We start from the raw sequence: 17,209 nt of genomic DNA, 5'->3' as shown, positions 1-17,209 counted from the left end.
ACCAAACTGTCGAGTTCGATGTTCAACGATTTGCCCTAATACCTTCTGGTGTTCTCAGAGCGCTTTTGAGGGACAAAGTGTAATGTCATCTCTTTCCGAAACATATCCAAGTATTTGAGATCGAAAACTACCCGCTACTCACGCATCCACTTCGCTCCATGGCCCGAGGTTGAACGCAAACTTGACCTCCTTTTCCCTGTCCACCTTGACCAACAAATCTTCCCTCACCCCCGGACCGCAGGCGGCCGTGCCTACCCCGGCGACCTTGTGATCTAGCCTAAGAAGCGTGGCATTCTCCTCCACCAAGTCGCACGGATGCTTTGCTTCCTGGATCGTCTTTGTCGAGTACCGCGACACAGCAAAATTACATGGCGCTTCCAGACCGCTGTCTCTGTTGCCGTATCCATATATACCGGGCTCCGCAAACAGCCCCGATCCGCCGCTGTAAGGGTTCACAATGGTAACCCACCGCGTGCCCATCCTGTTGCCGTTCTCTTGTGGGACGTCATAGGGTGTGTGTAGCTCTGAAACAGACTCTGCCGTCCAGATTCCCACCCGCTGGGCCGATCTTTTGTCGGGATATGACTCACCCGGCCCGAGGCCGTGCCATTTGACCTTGTCCAGTTGCCTGGGGAGACACAGGTCGAGCCCGATGCGGGGCACGTGCTCAGGAGCGTAACCTGTGGCTTTCAGAGTAACGGCGATGCTGAGATTTCCCGACATTTCTATGGTGTAGGTAATTGTTGCATGGTAGCCCCAGTCGAGAACCGGAGGAGCCAGGAACACTGTAGACGTAACTATAACCTTCCTGAAGATCTTCTTGCCGTTCTCTCCTATGCAGTAATTATCTCCCCCAGCCACACTGACCGACCGGAGCTGACTGGTCATGGTGTCGACACCGAAACGCTTCCAGTATGGCACAGATAAGGCTTGATCATTGTCGGTAGGCGGACGCCAAAACGACGGCATAATGGCCGCGCCAGTTGTTGGATCAGGCTGCAGAAGCTTCTGACCTGCATGTGTCCAACTTGTAATGTACCCGGAAGTTTTGTCAAACACACAGGTGAAGCCGTAGCCGGTGATAACAGCCTCGGTCTGAGTGGTTTCAAAAGAAAGCCAGCCTCCGTCTTCGGCGTGAGGGCCCATAGAGTGCCCGTTAAAGAGGTGATGCTGAAACCATGCAACCTCGTGGCCGAGGGCTGCCCACGTAGTAGGTATCCTCAAAGCAAACGATATCGTGAGGTATACGTGGGGCTGGTGGCTATCCTTCCTCTTGCGCCAGACATGTACATCCTCAGGGATCGCGACTCGCACCGTTTCACCGGCTGGTATATGCGGGAGGTTCAAAATCCCGGAGGCCACGACACTCTCTCTAGACACCAGTTAGTCAAACTTGGGTAGGTGACAGCTTTGTACGAATGGTGCTTATCATACCTGATTTCTAACCTTTCGGCCTTGTAGGTGGCTGACAAATGGTTGAGATCGGAAAAGTCATATAGATTCGAAATGACCAGCTCATCTCCTTCAACAGTAACAGCAACAGGTTGGAACACTTTTTTGAGCTCCACCAGGCCCGGCGTTGGCTGATGAGCGCTGTTGACCAGACCGTCCATCACGAAAGTGCCGTCATTGGGTGTATCTCCAAAGTCACCGCCGTAACCGTAGTACTGCTTGCCATCGCTGTCCCGCTTGAAAAGCCCGTGATTAGCCCACTCCCAGATAAAACCGCCTTGCAGGCGAGGGTGAGTTCGAAACGCATGCTGATAATCTTCGAGCCCGCCCGGGCCGTTTCCCATTGCGTGGGCATACTCGCACAAAATCACAGGCTTCTGGTAGGTACCGTCCGGTTTGACGCCTCGTGTCTTGGCCAGCTCTATGAGCTTGTCGACAGTTGGGTACATGAACGAGTACATGTCTGCAGACTCAGCCTGGGCATCACCCTCATAGTGCACCAGCCGCCCGGGATCCAGGTGTGTGGCAAGGGTGTACATTGCTTTGTGATTCTGACCATAGAATGCCTCATTTCCAAGTGACCAAATGATGATAGATGGGTGGTTCTTGTCCCGGTGTATCATTTGCTCCATGCGATCCAGGTAGGCGGCCTTCCAACTTGGATTGTTGCTCGTGTATTCGGCGGCCTTTCCAAACGCCAGCTTTTTACGTTCTTCATAGTCCATTTCCTCAGGGATATCCTGTGGGCGAGCGACCGCGTCATAGAATCCATGACATTCGAGATCCGCCTCATCGATCACCCACAAACCAAGCTCGTCCGCAATGTCGAACAGTTTTGGGTGGCTGGGGTAATGGCTGCATCGCAAAGCATTGATATTGTGCCTCTTCATGAGAAGCAAATCCTTTCGTATGAAGTCTACCGGAACTGCTCTTCCGAAAACGGGGTGATGGTCGTGTCTATTCACGCCACGAAACTGTATCGGCTGGCCATTAACGGATATCAACCCGTTCTTAAGCTCAACCTTGCGAAATCCGATTTTCTGACGGACCACAGCTGAAAAGGTGATAGGGACACCCCCCAGCCTGTTGAACTGTATCTCGACCAAGTAGAGATTGGGGGTTTCGGCGGTCCACTTCTTCGGATTGGTGATGGGAATGCTTAGCTCGATCGATCCGGTTGATCGAACCTCCTGATTCACTACAGCGATTGTGTCCTCTCCTGGTAGAGTTCTAACAATGACTGCCAAGTCGGCTAGGTCAACTGTCGTAAAAACGTCGATTGTGGCGTGCAGAATAGCGTCCCTGTACTCAGCATCTAGGTCGGTCCGAAGGAACCTGAGGATCAGAACGCAGGGTTTAGCCAATGCGACGCGGACAATATCGAGTGTGTCCAATGTACATACCAGTCTCGTATGTGACCGGCCCGCTCATAGAAGAGAAGATTCACGTCACGGTAGATTCCTAGGACCAAACAAAGTCAGCCACAATTCTTTCGTATCTTCAAAGGTCCCCATGGGAGATGGATGCACTGCTTACCAGAGAGCCACCACTGATCCTGATCTTCAATGTATGACCCGTCAGACCACTGGTAAACTTTGACGACCACTTCGTTGGGACCCTCCGTGTCCAGCAGCTTGGTTATATCCCACTCGGCAGGGTTCCGGGACCCTTGCGCATAGCCCACTTCCTTTTTGTTCAGCCACACATGATACGCACTGTCAACGCCATCAAACCTCAGACGCACTTGATAGTCGTGAAAACTTTCCGGAAGAAAGAATGACCTGCTATATGTGCCGGTTGGATTTTCCGAGGGCACCATGGGCGGGCAGACGGGAAACGGGTACTGAACGTTCGTGTAATGAGGCCTGCCATGGCCCTGAAGCTGCCAGTGACCAGGAACCTGAATGGTAGTCCAGCTCTCGGACGCAGCATGCGAGGTATTGGTGGTCGGATCGGGACTTTTCGAAGGATTCGAAGCGTAATGGAAGTTCCACTGGCCGTTGAGTGAGAGTCTTACCGTGTCAAGGTTATGAGACCGTGGAGGAAGCGTGTTGCGGCGGAAGACTTTCTCATTGCAATAGTCGGGCAGGTCTTTCGCTGCCATGTTTGCTGCTTGGGGGCCCGTGTTTCCAAGCTGGAAAGAAGCCGCCCTTGTTGGAAGCTGGGACATTTTTCTAGACCCCCTCCAGCTAGATCCTCGAAGTATTTGGGAAGACGGGTTGCAATGGTGGTGGTGAGGGGTCTATGGGGGTTGAAATCGTGCCACGCGACGAACATATGCGGGGGATCTTCAGTGTCCCATTGTTGTTGTCCACAGATATCCCTCCAATCAGCTTCAACATGCAGCTGCCCCGTAAAACATCATTTTGACCAAGCATTGAAGAGGTCTGGTAGATTTAGGAAAGTGTTTGCTTGGTCCCCGCCAATACCAAGGCACGAAGGGCCTTATTTTGATCAGGCAACCTTTGATGATCTTTCTTGCCTTAGACAGGGACATAGAACAGACGTTTTCTTTGGAGATTTTGGTTAGCAAGAATGTATACAAGGAAACAAAACAGCTCCTCCAAAGATCAGGACAGGTATGGTGGTGGTGAGAGCTCAATGTTGGAGATGGCGGGGTTGATCTCAACAACGAATTCACCCATCCAATTACATCGGTCGGGGATATCGGAGCCGAACGGCAACGCACCTGCTCAGTAGGGGTAGGATAGGCGGGGGATACGTAGACCAAATTTTAAGTTACACTGATACATTAAGCGCCGGCATTCAAACGAACAATGCCACCATAACATCATGCAAGGCAATATCCGGCCCATTAAAGCTTCAGATCTTCCGGCATCAAGACCATAATGAGATGTCCTGTGCGGGGAAACTACCTAGGTAGCAGTGGTTTGATACCACATCAATGATACCACAATGAAAGTAAAAGCTTGACAAAAGCACTGCACATCCCGAAGAGTGGAAGTTCTTCTTTCACTGACCACCGTCGTTCTCCTAGAAGATTTGGCCTTTCCCATTGCTAACCTTGAAGAAATCCATTAGAGTTTGCCGACAATATGGCGGCGAGCACAGAGAAGGCGGCATCTTTCGCCGACCATCACGATGGCAAGTTCCGCGACACCGACGTTGCCGTGCGGCTGGCCCACGATGTCGACGACACCAAATACTCCCCTTGGTCGGCAAAGATGGCACGTCTGTACCTTGTACTTGCAATAGCCTACCTCTGCGGATGTCTCAATGGCTACGATGGAAGCCTGATGGGCGGGCTGAACGGGATGAAGTCGTACCAACAGTACTTCAACATGTAAGATACATTCAGTTGGACTGTATGTGACACTCGCACCGCCGTACTGACTTCGAATCACCAGGAAAACAGCAGGATCGAGTACCGGCCTCGTCTTCGCCATGTACAACATCGGCTCCGTCGCAGCAGTCTTCTTCACTGGTCCCGTCAACGATTGGTTTGGACGCCGCTGGGGCATGTTCACAGGGGCTATAATTATCATCATTGGTACTTGTGTTCAAGCACCGAGTACAACTCCCGGTCAATTCCTCGCTGGACGCTTCGTTCTCGGATTCGGGGTGAGCTTTTGCTGTGTTTCAGCACCGTGCTACGTGTCTGAAATGGCTCATCCGAAGTGGAGAGGTACTCTCACGGGCCTCTATAACTGCACGTGGTACATTGGGAGCATCATCGCCTCATGGACAGTCTACGGTTGCTCCTACATTGGCACGCTCGATGCTTGGCGCATTCCTATTTGGTGCCAGATGGTGACTTCTGGCTTAGTCTGTCTGGGTGTATTCTGGTTGCCAGAAAGTCCAAGATGGCTGGTGGCCCAAGACAGACACGAGGATGCACTCCACGTCTTGGCCGTTTACCATGGAGAAGGGCGGACCGATCACCCCATTGTCCAGTTACAAATCAAGGAGATGATGAACCAAATTTCCTCCGAGGCGTCCGATAAGAAGTGGTACGATTATCATGAATTGTGGAACACTCATTCCGCACGACGGCGTCTGATTTGCGTTCTCGGGATGGGCATCTTTGGCCAGATCAGCGGCAATTCGTTGTCGTCTTATTACATGGTCACAATGCTGGAGTCCGCAGGTATTGTGCAAGAGCAGCGAGTGCTGGCGCTCAACGGTATCAACCCCGTGCTGTCGCTCTTCGGAGCTGTTCTTGGCGCTCGCATGTCAGACGTCATTGGCCGGCGAGCGCTGCTGCTCTACACGATTGTGTTTGCTTCTGTTTGCTTTGCCATCATCACAGGCACCAGCAAAATGGCTACTGATGATCCGACCCAAGTAGCAGCTGCCAACACCACCATCGCCTTCATCTTCATATTCGGAATTGTCTTCTCATTTGGTTGGACACCCCTTCAAAGCATGTACATTTCAGAGTGCCTTCCTACATCGACACGAGCCAAAGGAACCGCCGTTGGGAATTTCTCCTCGGCTGCTGCATCAACGATTTTGCAGTACGCTTCTGGCCCTGCCTTTGAGAAGATTGGTTATTACTTCTACTTGGTTTTTGTGTTCTGGGATCTTTTTGAGGCAGCATTCATCTACTTCCTGTTTCCAGAGACCAAAGACAGAACATTGGAGGAATTGGAAGAGGTGTTTTCTGCCCCTAACCCGGTCAAGAAGAGTTTGGAGAAGAGAAGTGCCCAAACTGTTCTCAACACGGTCGGCGCAAACCCAGCTTCGGAACTTGATCATGACCCTTAGGATTGTGAAACATGTAGGAGCCGAGCTGCTGGTGTTGAATGAGTATGTACCTAGGTACCTGGTTCTTGAACCATAATCTGACAGAGGAGTTGCACAAGAAAGCCTATAGGAGAGGTTTTGATACTAACATAATGTATACCTGTAGGGGAGGGAATGTGATTGTGCCGACTGGTTGTCAACTCTGGAACGGACCAAAATCCCCCGAGGTGATCAGGGTGCGCTTAAGGTTTTCGGAATATTTCTTCAATACCACCCAGGATAACAAGCGATTCTCGATTTACCCTTGCTATTCCCGCTTTCTCCGCAGCACATGCAAAATAAGCTTAAGGGCCCATGTCTCCCCAGTGTCCAGTCCAAGACCCAGTTTTCTCCAACGTTACTAAGTGCTGGGATACCTCTTGGTCCGCTTCGGGGTGCATGAGTCCTCTGCAATCATGATCGACTACGTCCACGCAGGGGAACCTGCGAGGAAGAGGCTTCGTACATCCCATGCGGTGAGTGTTGACTGTCTTGCTTACTCCGCCAGCCTGGGCTGATGAAGTGGAAGTGTGACCTGTGCCGAGCACGAAAAATCAGGTGAGATCCCCGGTGTGTGGGTTCCAAACCCAGAGTAGAGACAGTTGCTCACAGGTTACGAAATTCAGATGCGATGGGAAAGATCCTTGCGTGGCATGTGTTTCGACCGAAAATGACTGCACATATGGCTCCGAGGCCAATTCGTCAGTAGCACTTTTTGCACAGCAGAACACTAGATGTTGGAAAAGCTGACAGTGTGAATCAAGGAGAGGGAAGAGCGACTTGATATTGGATGGAGTGTTACGTTTGGAAACCTTCATGCACAAAATGAACGCCAATCTCGTAGGTCTACTCGAGTCTCGGATGGGCAGACTTCGAGTCCATTTTTCTGACATGTTCCAGATGTCGCTGCAGTCAATGACAACCTCAACTCAAACGGCGTCAACACGAACCACAAGCTTCTCCAGCAGTCCTCTGAGTGACCTGCATACGCATCACCAAACACTCAGTCGTCAACGTACTAGAAGTATTGGCCAGTATGGGATGAGTCCGACAACTCCTACCCCCAACGAGCTCGAAAATGCAGTGCTCGAATCTTGGCACACATCGACGACTGAGTCCGTGTTGCACTGGCCACACTTTGATGCGTTTCCCAGTCTTCGACAGCATTACATACCAATCTTCGAGTTGGAAAGGTCGCGCCACCCGCTGAAAGTCAAAAGCCAGTGGTCTGACGATGCATCGTGCAATCTCCCGGAAGAAGAAATAGATGCATCCCTGGATGCCTTTTCCCAAAACTTCAACTTTTGGTACCCAACAATGTCACTGCATCAACTGGCAAAAACGAAGCAGACAATGCTGGGTGGTTGCCATGAAGAGGAGGACACGCCAGAGACTTGCCTAGCATTGTTGACGTTAGCATTGGGCTATGCGAGCAAGGTCACCTCGAGACTAGTGAACAGTCCACGGTCACCGGATTCGAAAGAGAAAGAAGAAAAGGCTTCTGCTCGCTCTAGGGGCGACCTCTTCTTTGAAAAAGCACTGAAAATGCTTTATGTGGCTCAAACTGATGTAAGCTCAACATCAGCTCAGTGTTTGTTCTTCACTGCGTAAGTGTGTCCTCCACTCATTTCAATCTCGCGCTGACTAAAGACCTGGGTTTGGCAGCATCTACTTTGCTTTCCTCCGGCGTCCTCTCCAAGCATGGCAGTGCATCTCGTCAGCATCGTCAAAATGCATGTTGCTGTTGTCCTACGCAGATTCAGTCCCCTCCACCTCGTCGCCTTACATACAGTCATCGAACACATACCTGCCAAGTCCAAGGAACGTCGGTGCTGAAGACGAGGAAAGAACAAAAAGAATCTTTTGGGCTTGCTACATTCTCGAATCGGATTATCTAGCTGAGCTGTCCCACGTACCATTATCGGGCATTGCCAGAATTGAGTCTTCAGTCTCACTGCCGGTGGCCACGTATCACACCCATGAGTCACCCAAGGACGAGGAGCTGTCGTCGTTGTACTTCCTGGCATGCATTTCGATGAGACGGCTGCTGAATCGAGTACATCATCTTTTATACGCAAAGGATACTGGTGCGGGGATGGACATCAATCGATTTCCCAGCGTGGTTGCGGAACTGGACCACCAGTTGGAGGAGTGGAGAGACGTTCTTCCTAGCGCTTTTACGTTTGAGGTGCCAGAAATCGACTCTAGGCGACAGCGGAAGCCGTCTGGCGAAATGACTGAACATGGGAGGTTTCTGAGGCAGAGATACCTGACTTGCCGAAGTGTGATATATCGACCGTAAGTTACGCCGCTTTTGTCTACTCTGGACGTCTCTCACTTTGTGATAGGTACCTGATGGGGATGATCAGCGGGCAGTCCCTCACTAATATCAATGACGGAATCGGGAACACCAGTCCTTCTGTATCACCGGACCAGGGCATCCTCGGCAATTGCAAGTCCTGTCTCGATGCCTGCCTCCTTCACATCCTCAATCTGCGAGGTTTTTCCCAAACAATCCTCGTAGACACCTGGATTTGTTCTCTGTCGTAAGTCACAACCGCTAGTCAGTATGCTCCAGCTAATACATCACTAGAATGGCCGGGGCAATGCTTGTCCTTCTTGCAGCATGTCAAGTGCCATCGTTACGCAACCTCATCGGACCAGAAGTCTTGGCTGCAGGACATCACCTTACCCAGTTGTTGGAGGGCTGGCAGGAAGTTGCTGGGGGACCAAATTCACCAAGCGTGGATCAAAGCGTCCATATTATTAAGGAGGCGGATGGGTTCATTCGGAATGTGTATAATCAAGATGGGTAAACCTTTGTCCTCGCTAAGAGGTGGATCCATCTGGTGTAAGCCCTGAATTACCCCTGAGTGGCCTGGACGCAAAAGGACCTGGGTTAGGGTTCCTCCGGCGGCACGATCACTAAACATGGTTTCTTTCCATAGATTACAGTCAGCACCTGCAGCAATGACTACCTATCTACTGCTGGCATGTTCAGTGTTCCAAGAGCTCATTCTAACAGCATGATAGCTTGTCATTGTTCCTCCCACTTGGGCTATCAGCTTTCCCCATCACTATCCGATTGTCCGCCACCTCAGCCTACTATACTCTCCTCACCGTACTACTAGGGAACAACAGACATCAAACATCTTGCTAAGATTTGGGGATTAGTAGGTTGTAATGAGATAAAAAAGGTGTACCGAAAACTGCGGTTTAGGAAATACTAGAAAGATGTTTACTCAACACCCAACGTCATGACATCAGCTTGACGATTACCAGCCCGCACGTCCAATATATCCCTCCAACTTTTCGTCTCCATCCAGCAACCAAGCCGAAGTCCGCGGTTCAAGTGCGACAAACTGAGTAAGCACCTAATCGACAAGATAGACCCTATCCGACGACAAACACCAGAAACCCGCTCGCAATGGCCACCCTTTACAAAAGCCCCCATGCCCGCACCTTCATCTCCTCCTGCCTCCGCCTCCATCCGGTGCACCTCCGCAAACCTCTCAATTGCATCTCGGACTTCCAAGCATCGTTTCCATACCACTCGCCAACCCGACGGGATTTATCAACACTATCCACCATGTCCGCAATCAGTAACCTCCCTAAAACATTCCGGGCAGCTGTGCTCACGGGACTGAACCAGCCTCTGGAGCTGCAGTCCTTGCCCTTGATCCCCCCTGGTCCAGGCCAGATTCTAGTGAAGGTGCTGGCGTGTGGGATCTGCCACACTGATGCCTTCGTCGCGGCGGGGATAATCCCGACGTCGTTTCCAAGGATTTTGGGACACGAGATCATCGGGGAGGTTGCTGCGCTGGGAGAGGGGGTGAAGGGGTTTAGTCTTGGGGAGAGGGTCGGGGGCGGATGGCATGGTGGTAAGCATTTTTCTGCTGTGGTATTTTGTTGCGTCGTTCTTTCCTCTCGTTGATTGCTCTTTCCCTTACGGTCTTTGGTTGACGCTCCTTCCCTTTGGTGTCTTTCTTCTTCACGCTCCTTTCCTTTTGTGGCCTCCTTTCTCTTGTCGCTCCTTCCCTTTCTTTGTTCCTGCCAAATTTACTTTGCCCCATTGTGGAGGTTGTTATCTTGCCCTTTTACACAAATTGTCACATTCTCACTTTAGCACATTACCCCATTTCATCCTTCTTGCCCCTCTCCATCACCCCCTTTTTCCCTATCTTGCCTCCTTCATTGACACCCCCCCCCCCTACCCCCGCCTCCAGGCCACGACGGCACCTGCCCCTCCTGCGTCAAAGGCGCCCACCAGTACTGCGCCAACGAAGCCATCAACGGCGTTTCCATGAACGGCGGTTACGCGGAATACTGCCTCCTCCGCCACGAAGCCATCTCGCGCATCCCCCTCGACGCCGACCCCGCCTCCACGGCTCCCTTCCTCTGCGCCGGCACGACCGTCTTCAACGCCCTCCGCCACAGCGGGATCATCCCCGGGGAGGAAGCCGTCGTTGCCGTCCAGGGCGTCGGAGGGTTGGGCCATCTGGCGGTGCAGTACTCCAAGGCTATGGGTTACAAGACTATCGGAGTCTCGACGGGGAGTGACAAGAAGGAGTTGGTGATGGGGGAGTTGGGGGCGGATGGGTATATCGATTCGCTGGTTGAGGATCCGGTGGAGAGGTTGCAGGAGATGGGAGGGGCGAAGGTGATTGTTAGTACGGCGCCTAGTGCGAAGGCTATTGGGGGGTTGCTGGGGGGGTTGGCGAATTTTGGGAGGATGGTGGTTTTGGCGCCGGTTGGCGGGGTGGAGTTTGATACTTTTTTGATGGTGACGAAGGCGGTCTCGGTTAGTGGGTGGTCGACGGGGACGGCGGTGGATGGGGAGGAGGCGGTGGCATTTGCGAAGAGGAATGGGGTGAGGTGTTTTGTCGAGAGGTTTGGGTTGGATAGGGTGAATGAGGCGTTTGAGGGGATGAAGGGGGGGAAGCCGAGGTTTAGGAATGTGTTGGTGATGGAATGAGGACGGGGTGGTTTCTTTGCCGCCGTAGGGTAATAGACACTGTTCAGTGTTGGCAATCTTATCCCAATAAGTCACTCCATATAGGCCCCTACTGCCGTTGTGGACCCAAACTGCCCGAAAGATACTCAGGGGTGAATAGCCGTGGAGCCAGTGACAACTCCCAGTGCCAGTCCTCATCCCATTCAGTGAGGTTTGGATCTCTGGTAACACAGCTTGAAGTTGTGAATCTTGCAAAAGGGAGGCAAAGCAGTTGTGGAAGTCTTCATGCCCAAGCTATTTATCGACATGATACTTTTAGATGAACGGGACAGTGATTCACAATTCAACAACTACTTGCTGCTCGACTCAAAAAGAGAGACGGCTACCCCCTATTTATGGCTGCTCTGCTTCGCATAATACTCAGCCACCCACTTCTTCACAATCAAAACAGACTGCTCCTGCACCTTGACAACCTCTGGGTTAGGCTTAATGTTGAGGTTTCCAAGCGCACGAGTGGTGAATGCGTCATCGCCGTGCACAGCATTCTTGATGAGGAAGACCGAAACGCTGTCGGTGGACTGCAGCACACCGCCTGTTCGGATTTCGCTGGACATGCTCGTTCCTCTCCAGGGGTCAAATTCACTAGATTCGGTGTCAGTATTCAGTACCGTTAAGCTGACAAAGAAGAAGGACAATCACGCACCCGCTCGTCCAGATCACACGCGTCGAGTTCCGCAGCCAGCCACCAGTCTCTTCGTTCAGAGTGGTAGGTGTCTTGCCCTTGGCGCTGCCATACTTCTCGCCATGTGTAGCCGGGAAGTGAAGCTCGCACTGTCTTTGCCAGTACTGAGCATCAATTTTTCGTGACACCATCGAGAGCGACTCCTTTGGTGCACCTGTGGCCCAGGATGCAATCGGCTCATTGCACAAGAACCAGTACCAGGTGCGCCAAGGGTTCCCGAGGGTTCTCGCAATGAAATAGGGATTCCACTCGTAATGTGTGTTGAGGCACCAGAGGGGATCCTCTTGTCCCCAGGTGTTGAGATACTCGCAAGCTAAGGCAGTGTTAGCAGTCCTCCCTTGAAAGGGGATGTGCGGGTTCGTTACTTGACTGTCTGAAATTCATTCTAAAGTATGCAGCGTAGTTCCCGACAGAGCCAGGAACAGTTCCCAGAACGTCGTTTTCTTCCGACTCATTTGAGCCGACGATAGCATCGCACATCTCCAAGATATCGCGGTAACCGTTGGTTTCTTGCCAGTAGCGGAACGGCGTCGCAATAGCACTGCAAATGGTCAGCAAGGACACCCAAGAAGGAAGAGATGTGGCATACTAGGCAAAGTCGTCATCCTCAATCGGGAATGACGCGCCGAACAATAGCTTCAGCGCCTGCACTTCCGTCTCGTTCCGGTTCGAAGCCAGCAAGTACTTGTCGACATATTCTGAAACCTCATTCAACGCAACAGTGCAGTGTGTGTCTCCCCTGTAAGAATCGATTCCTTTTCGGATAGTGTCGTAGTAGTACCAGTTCTCGGTGTTTGCTTGCACGATAGCACTGCTAAGATGGAACGCGTAAAACACGCCAGGATAGGTGTGTTCAATCCAGCTGCCCAGCGTTGCCGCGTAGGATGTCCCAAACCAAAGCCACGGCACCTTGGTAGCCACACTTGTTTTGCCGTCTTCGAAAGGGAAGACAACATTCTGGGCAAAGTTGACCATGTCCATGGCTGCTTGGTCCATTGTGAGATACTGTAGAGTCTCGGCATCGAAGCCATCGTATGGCGAAGATCCGCCAAAGTATCGGTCTGGGGGACATAGTAAGTTAGCGAAGGCAGAAGAGACATTGTCAAATCAAAAGCTTACGCTCGATCACAACGGTTGCCGCCCCAATGGCCTGTGCGTATAATCCGGTCATGGTTGTGTTATCCAGAAAGCTGTAACCTCGGCTAGGCGTGATGGACCCCCAGATTGGGGTCTCGCCAGGAGTCATGAGAACCACGGGCGACCCGGGGCCTCCCCATTTGGCAGGGTTTACGCAATATAATTGCTGCCATGTTCCAAGCCCAGGATTGCTGTGATCTATCGGTTGGGTGAACCACTCGCAAGATGCGCTGGCGCCAGCGGCCTGGATGACGTCTTGGGCAGACTTGGTCAGAACGTCCGGCACACCCTTGATTGATGCTCTCGGTGCAGCCCATGCTGCAAATGGGAGCACTGTATTCGTGGGTATCTTCATAGTGAAGGCTGACGTGGTTGGAGGCCAAATCAACACCAGAAAGCTCGCTGTGACATGACAGGTGCCGTGGGCTTTATCACCCTGTCAAAGGCCTTTGATGGAGAATATTCAAGTACCGAATGAAAGGGATCATTGTGGGGAGCAGTGTAACGCTATGGATGAAGACGATGGATAAGTTAGAAATGCATATGAAAAGTGCCTCTGATACGGCCATTGTCGATAGTATGAGGCTAAATGCCAGGACCCTTCAGCTGTCTAGCCCACCTGTCAGTCAGGCCACAATAAGCAAACCAATCAATTTACATACCATCCACAGTTCTCTACCTCATTTATCTGCACGGTATTTGCCTTCCAGCCCGCTCATACTTACGCCTTGCAGATGCGGAGAGCACCACATGGTTCCCACATGTCGCCGATCCAGGATTTGGTCGGGGTCAAATGAAGCAGACGGCAATCTTGGTTGGCCCGGCTAAAGCTGTCAGTTGTGAGCAGCTAAGAGCTTGCTGCAGTCTTATTGAAGCAATCTGAATACCCTTATATCTCTGCTCCAATACGCCCATCTTGGCGCTTGGTCCTCTAGAGACAATCTACAAAGGAGGAGCTCGACCTGTTTGATATTCTCGTGCCGCGGCAGTTGCATTCTTCCTTGACTCGGGACTCTTTCCATGGTAAAGGTACCAGGAGACCAAGGTAAGTTGACTGATTGTCCCGTGTGGCTCTTGGTTGGCGAGTCTGGGTCGGACGGTACTGGAGCGGGGAAGAAGGTGACAGCCCAGTTGAAGGCAACTACTGGGATCCAGAAATAAGGCGGTCAAATTGTATCGTAAGCTAATGGAAGCGCCAGGTCAGGGAATAGCACCTGGAATATATACACAAAGCATGAAAAAAAAGATCATCACTTGAAACCATCAAGGCGAAAGATACGGGACTGGTCTCAGGTCGCTGGCAGGTATGGGAGGCAGGTAGTGTGGAAGGCGCGGCCTGACCCCCTCATTCACGTGGAGGTTTGTGAATCACCAAAAGTGAAATTTAATATTCTTATAATCATGACAGCGTAAGCGCTCTGAGACGAGTCCATAAATTGTTGGGAGATGCGTTCCTGCTACGATGCAGACACAGGAAAAGGTAGCTTATCCCACGGCACCGTGGAATCAAGCACCTGGTTTGCATGAAATATGGGGTAGACATCAATATTCACGTAAGAACCCAACAGGTACCTTCAACCTCAAGTGTTGATACAAACATTAATGCCTTCGTAGTATTTGAAACACGGTCCACGATACTGAGTGGATGACGGAATCAGCAGCCAATCAGCAAGGACCCCAGATCTCATTTGATCGATCAACAGCACCCCCCCACGATCTAGACCGAGCCATGGCGACATGGTGAATAATCACACCGAGTTGCATCCTCATTCATTTCACAAAAGCAAAGCGTACTTGCGCACGCGATGCCAACCCTCAGAAGCGTTCTCTGAGATCAACATATCGTGGGGGTCTCCCATCAACAACATGTCTGGGCGGATGGCGACAGACCAGCATGATTGTTGAGATTCACGATGATATCCCCTGCGCGGTGTTGTTGTATTATGATCTACCTTATAAATCAGCACAAATAAACGCCGCAGATGTCGCCATACCGCGGGGTGCACTCCGGCTCGCCGACCGCAACGGCAAACAGCCTGTATGAATGGGCAACCACCAAACACGATGCAGGCGCAGGCACAGTTGCACTGCCAAGGACGCCCAATATGGCAGGAAACAAGACAAATACCGACCACCCAGCAAGCACGTTCGTCCTCGATCCCGAAAGTATTGATTTTCGAGTAATCAGAGTTGCAGCTGACGCCATTCGTCACTCCGCAGCAACACCCAACCATGCCACGGCCACGATGGTGACTTAGATGTCAACAATAACACGATGATTCCTGGATGCAGACGGCCTGTATAAATGCAGGTTATCATCCGGGTCCATAAGCATCCCTCATCTGGATCAACAGTCGAGTTCCAGGTAAGGCAGCGCATCGCGGGTTCCTGCATTCTGGCCACCATCCTTCATCTGTGTTCATCAATCCACCAGTATCTTGTAGCTGTCAGTTGACGCCTTGATACAACATGAAGTTCTCCCTCGGGACCGTTGCCGCGGTCGTGGGTGTTGTCAATGCGGCTTTTCCGACGGATATTGTCTACTACTGGTACGATATCTCACCCTCTGGGATGGTAATTGATTACAGTCTGACATCTCTTCTAGGGTTGACCAGTCCGCCGTGGTAGTTAATGCCACCGGTGGTCTTTCTTCCCCTCCCTCTGGTTGGTACACAGCCGTCGTCCAGGGTGCCGTCTACGAAGCAGCCGTGAACTCCAAGCGTGAGAGTCTCGAGTTCCAACAGCTCGCCATCTCCCACGCCGCCCACGACGCCATCCTCTGGGTCTACCATGGCTCCCGCCAGTACGCCCCCGTTGACGCCGCTCTCCGCGCCGTCATCCCCATCATCGGTCTCGACCCCAACTCCAGCAAGGGCAAGCAAGCCGCCAAGATCGGCCAAGCTGCCGCCGCCAAGGTAGCAAAGGCTCGCGCCGACGACAATCTCGTCAACTTTGTCGACTTCACCTTCGGCCCGAAGCAGCCCGGAGTCTACCAGCCCACCCCCGGCGGCGCTCCCCTCCCAGACACCCCCCAAGCCCGCTTCACCCGCCCATTTGCCGCCCTGGGCGACATCACCCGCTTCCGCTCCCCTCCCCCTCCCAAGACCGACTCGGCCGAATACGAAGCCGACTTTTTGTTCGTCAAGTCCGTCGGCGCTGTCAATTCCGCCAACCGCTCTGCCTACGATACCGACACGGCCTACTTCTGGCGCGAGTCCTCCGTCACGGGCTGGAACCGCTTCGCCGGCGCCATCGTCGGCTCCAAGCTCGACAAGAAACCCCTCGAGTCGGCCAAGTTCTACGCCCAGCTCAACTACGCCATCGCCAACGCCGGCTTCGCCTCCTGGGACGTCAAGTACGCCTACCAAGGCTGGCGTCCGGTCACGGCCGTCCACTACCCTGATGTTTGGCTCAAGTCGGGGAGGAACGAGACTGATACCAACTGGGTTCCCCTCTTGAGACCTACTCCTTCCCACCCGGACTATGTATCTACCCACTCTACTTTTGGGAGCGCCGCGGCGCATGTGATCAAGGCGTGGAATAAGGGGGACAGGATCGATGCCACGTGGAGTAGCAATGTTACTCTAGATAATAGGGGTGTGATTACAAGGCGGTACACGAGTGTGCAGTTTGCGAATGAGGAGAACAGTATCAGCAGACAGTTTGGTGGTGTAAGTTTCCCGGAACCAGGATTGTTTTTTGATGGATGGGGCTGACTGACCTTTTGGTGATAGATTCACTTCAAGTTTGCTGGCACGGAGGGTTTGAAGCTCGGTGATAAGGTTGCTGAGGCTACGCTGAAGGTGTTTGACAAGAACTGGGACAAGTTCTAATCGTCGTGTGTGAGCATCCAACTGAATCAAGTGGTGTATGGGTGAGGTATCTCAATTGGGATATCGAGGAATGAGGTTTGTACAAACGGATTTTCGAAGAAAATTCAGAACGAACTCTGTTCCATGAATGTTAAGATATTGGGTTGGTAATAGTTAATGCAAGACGTTTCAGCCCGTACACGTGGTTGTAGTCTGAGATCAATGGTGTCAAAAGTAACAACCCGAGCGATGAGATATAGCTGTGACTGAAAGTGATGAGATATTGATGGTGAGTCAAGGGTAATGGGATCAGAAACGCGCGTAAGATGAGCGCTAAGTTCAGGGATGAACTGAGCAACGCGAAGC

The 17,209-nt window shown here is 52.0% G+C and overlaps 6 protein-coding genes across 6 annotated transcripts; 4 read left to right on the top strand and 2 right to left on the bottom strand.

Moving 5' to 3' along the window:
* Nucleotides 1-138: 138 nt before the first annotated feature.
* On the bottom strand, nucleotides 139-4,047 carry LAC4 (Beta-galactosidase (Lactase); the record flags this gene model as incomplete). The annotated part of the gene is made up of 4 exons (XM_062941754.1): nucleotides 2,989-4,047; nucleotides 2,856-2,913; nucleotides 1,435-2,787; nucleotides 139-1,372 (listed from the first exon to the last, which is right to left on the bottom strand). Exons 1-4 carry the CDS (start codon nucleotides 3,620-3,622, stop codon nucleotides 139-141), a joined length of 3,279 nt encoding a protein of 1,092 aa, XP_062804644.1. The 5' UTR covers nucleotides 3,623-4,047.
* Nucleotides 4,048-4,209: 162 nt separating this feature from the next.
* On the top strand, nucleotides 4,210-6,180 carry QC764_105170 (uncharacterized protein; the record flags this gene model as incomplete). The annotated part of the gene is made up of 3 exons (XM_062941753.1): nucleotides 4,210-4,374; nucleotides 4,484-4,756; nucleotides 4,821-6,180. Exons 2-3 carry the CDS (start codon nucleotides 4,509-4,511, stop codon nucleotides 6,178-6,180), a joined length of 1,608 nt encoding a protein of 535 aa, XP_062804643.1. The 5' UTR covers nucleotides 4,210-4,374; nucleotides 4,484-4,508.
* A 434-nt stretch (nucleotides 6,181-6,614) lies between these two features.
* Nucleotides 6,615-9,014, top strand: QC764_105160 (uncharacterized protein; the record flags this gene model as incomplete). Its single annotated transcript, XM_062941752.1, has 8 exons — nucleotides 6,615-6,674; nucleotides 6,728-6,756; nucleotides 6,825-6,899; nucleotides 6,963-7,038; nucleotides 7,099-7,805; nucleotides 7,864-8,496; nucleotides 8,547-8,744; nucleotides 8,792-9,014. 8 exons carry the CDS (start codon nucleotides 6,615-6,617, stop codon nucleotides 9,012-9,014), a joined length of 2,001 nt encoding a protein of 666 aa, XP_062804642.1.
* A 348-nt stretch (nucleotides 9,015-9,362) lies between these two features.
* QC764_105130 (uncharacterized protein) lies at nucleotides 9,363-14,376 on the bottom strand. The gene is made up of 7 exons (XM_062941751.1): nucleotides 13,694-14,376; nucleotides 13,014-13,641; nucleotides 12,484-12,955; nucleotides 12,260-12,435; nucleotides 11,856-12,207; nucleotides 10,237-11,794; nucleotides 9,363-10,171 (listed from the first exon to the last, which is right to left on the bottom strand). The coding sequence occupies exons 2-6, from the start codon at nucleotides 13,384-13,386 to the stop codon at nucleotides 11,542-11,544; spliced, it is 1,626 nt and encodes a 541-aa protein (XP_062804640.1). The 5' UTR covers nucleotides 13,387-13,641; nucleotides 13,694-14,376; the 3' UTR covers nucleotides 9,363-10,171; nucleotides 10,237-11,541.
* On the top strand, nucleotides 9,626-11,249 carry QC764_0006250 (putative secondary metabolism biosynthetic enzyme; the record flags this gene model as incomplete). The annotated part of the gene is made up of 2 exons (XM_062939796.1): nucleotides 9,626-10,079; nucleotides 10,425-11,249. 2 exons carry the CDS (start codon nucleotides 9,626-9,628, stop codon nucleotides 11,171-11,173), a joined length of 1,203 nt encoding a protein of 400 aa, XP_062804641.1. The 3' UTR covers nucleotides 11,174-11,249.
* A 106-nt stretch (nucleotides 14,377-14,482) lies between the features above and the next one.
* QC764_105120 (uncharacterized protein) lies at nucleotides 14,483-17,089 on the top strand. The gene is made up of 4 exons (XM_062941750.1): nucleotides 14,483-14,584; nucleotides 14,646-15,580; nucleotides 15,637-16,702; nucleotides 16,766-17,089. The coding sequence occupies exons 2-4, from the start codon at nucleotides 15,501-15,503 to the stop codon at nucleotides 16,862-16,864; spliced, it is 1,245 nt and encodes a 414-aa protein (XP_062804639.1). The 5' UTR covers nucleotides 14,483-14,584; nucleotides 14,646-15,500; the 3' UTR covers nucleotides 16,865-17,089.
* Nucleotides 17,090-17,209: the final 120 nt, after the last annotated feature.

This window comes from Podospora pseudoanserina, chromosome 1 (assembly GCF_035222485.1).
Source record: "Podospora pseudoanserina strain CBS 124.78 chromosome 1, whole genome shotgun sequence".
In the NCBI taxonomy this organism is placed as follows: domain Eukaryota; kingdom Fungi; phylum Ascomycota; class Sordariomycetes; order Sordariales; family Podosporaceae; genus Podospora; species Podospora pseudoanserina.
Note: the sequence above shows the minus strand (reverse complement) of the source record. Positions and strands in the feature narration are given on the sequence as shown.

What these genes read in the sequence shown, in the direction of transcription:
- QC764_105130 (XM_062941751.1), bottom strand. Translation starts at nt 13,386, where the DNA reads ATGAAGATACCCACGAATACAGTGCTCCCATTTGCAGCATGGGCTGCA. An exon ending in GAGGATGACGACTTTGCCTA is followed by an intron (nt 12,436 to 12,483) that starts GTATGCCACATC and finishes GACCATTTGCAG; the next exon opens with TGCTATTGCGACGCCGTTCC. An exon ending in AATGAATTTCAGACAGTCAA is followed by an intron (nt 12,208 to 12,259) that starts GTAACGAACCCG and finishes ACACTGCCTTAG; the next exon opens with CTTGCGAGTATCTCAACACC.
- QC764_105120 (XM_062941750.1), top strand. Translation starts at nt 15,501, where the DNA reads ATGAAGTTCTCCCTCGGGACCGTTGCCGCGGTCGTGGGTGTTGTCAAT. An exon ending in ACGGATATTGTCTACTACTG is followed by an intron (nt 15,581 to 15,636) that starts GTACGATATCTC and finishes CATCTCTTCTAG; the next exon opens with GGTTGACCAGTCCGCCGTGG. An exon ending in TCAGCAGACAGTTTGGTGGT is followed by an intron (nt 16,703 to 16,765) that starts GTAAGTTTCCCG and finishes TTTTGGTGATAG; the next exon opens with ATTCACTTCAAGTTTGCTGG.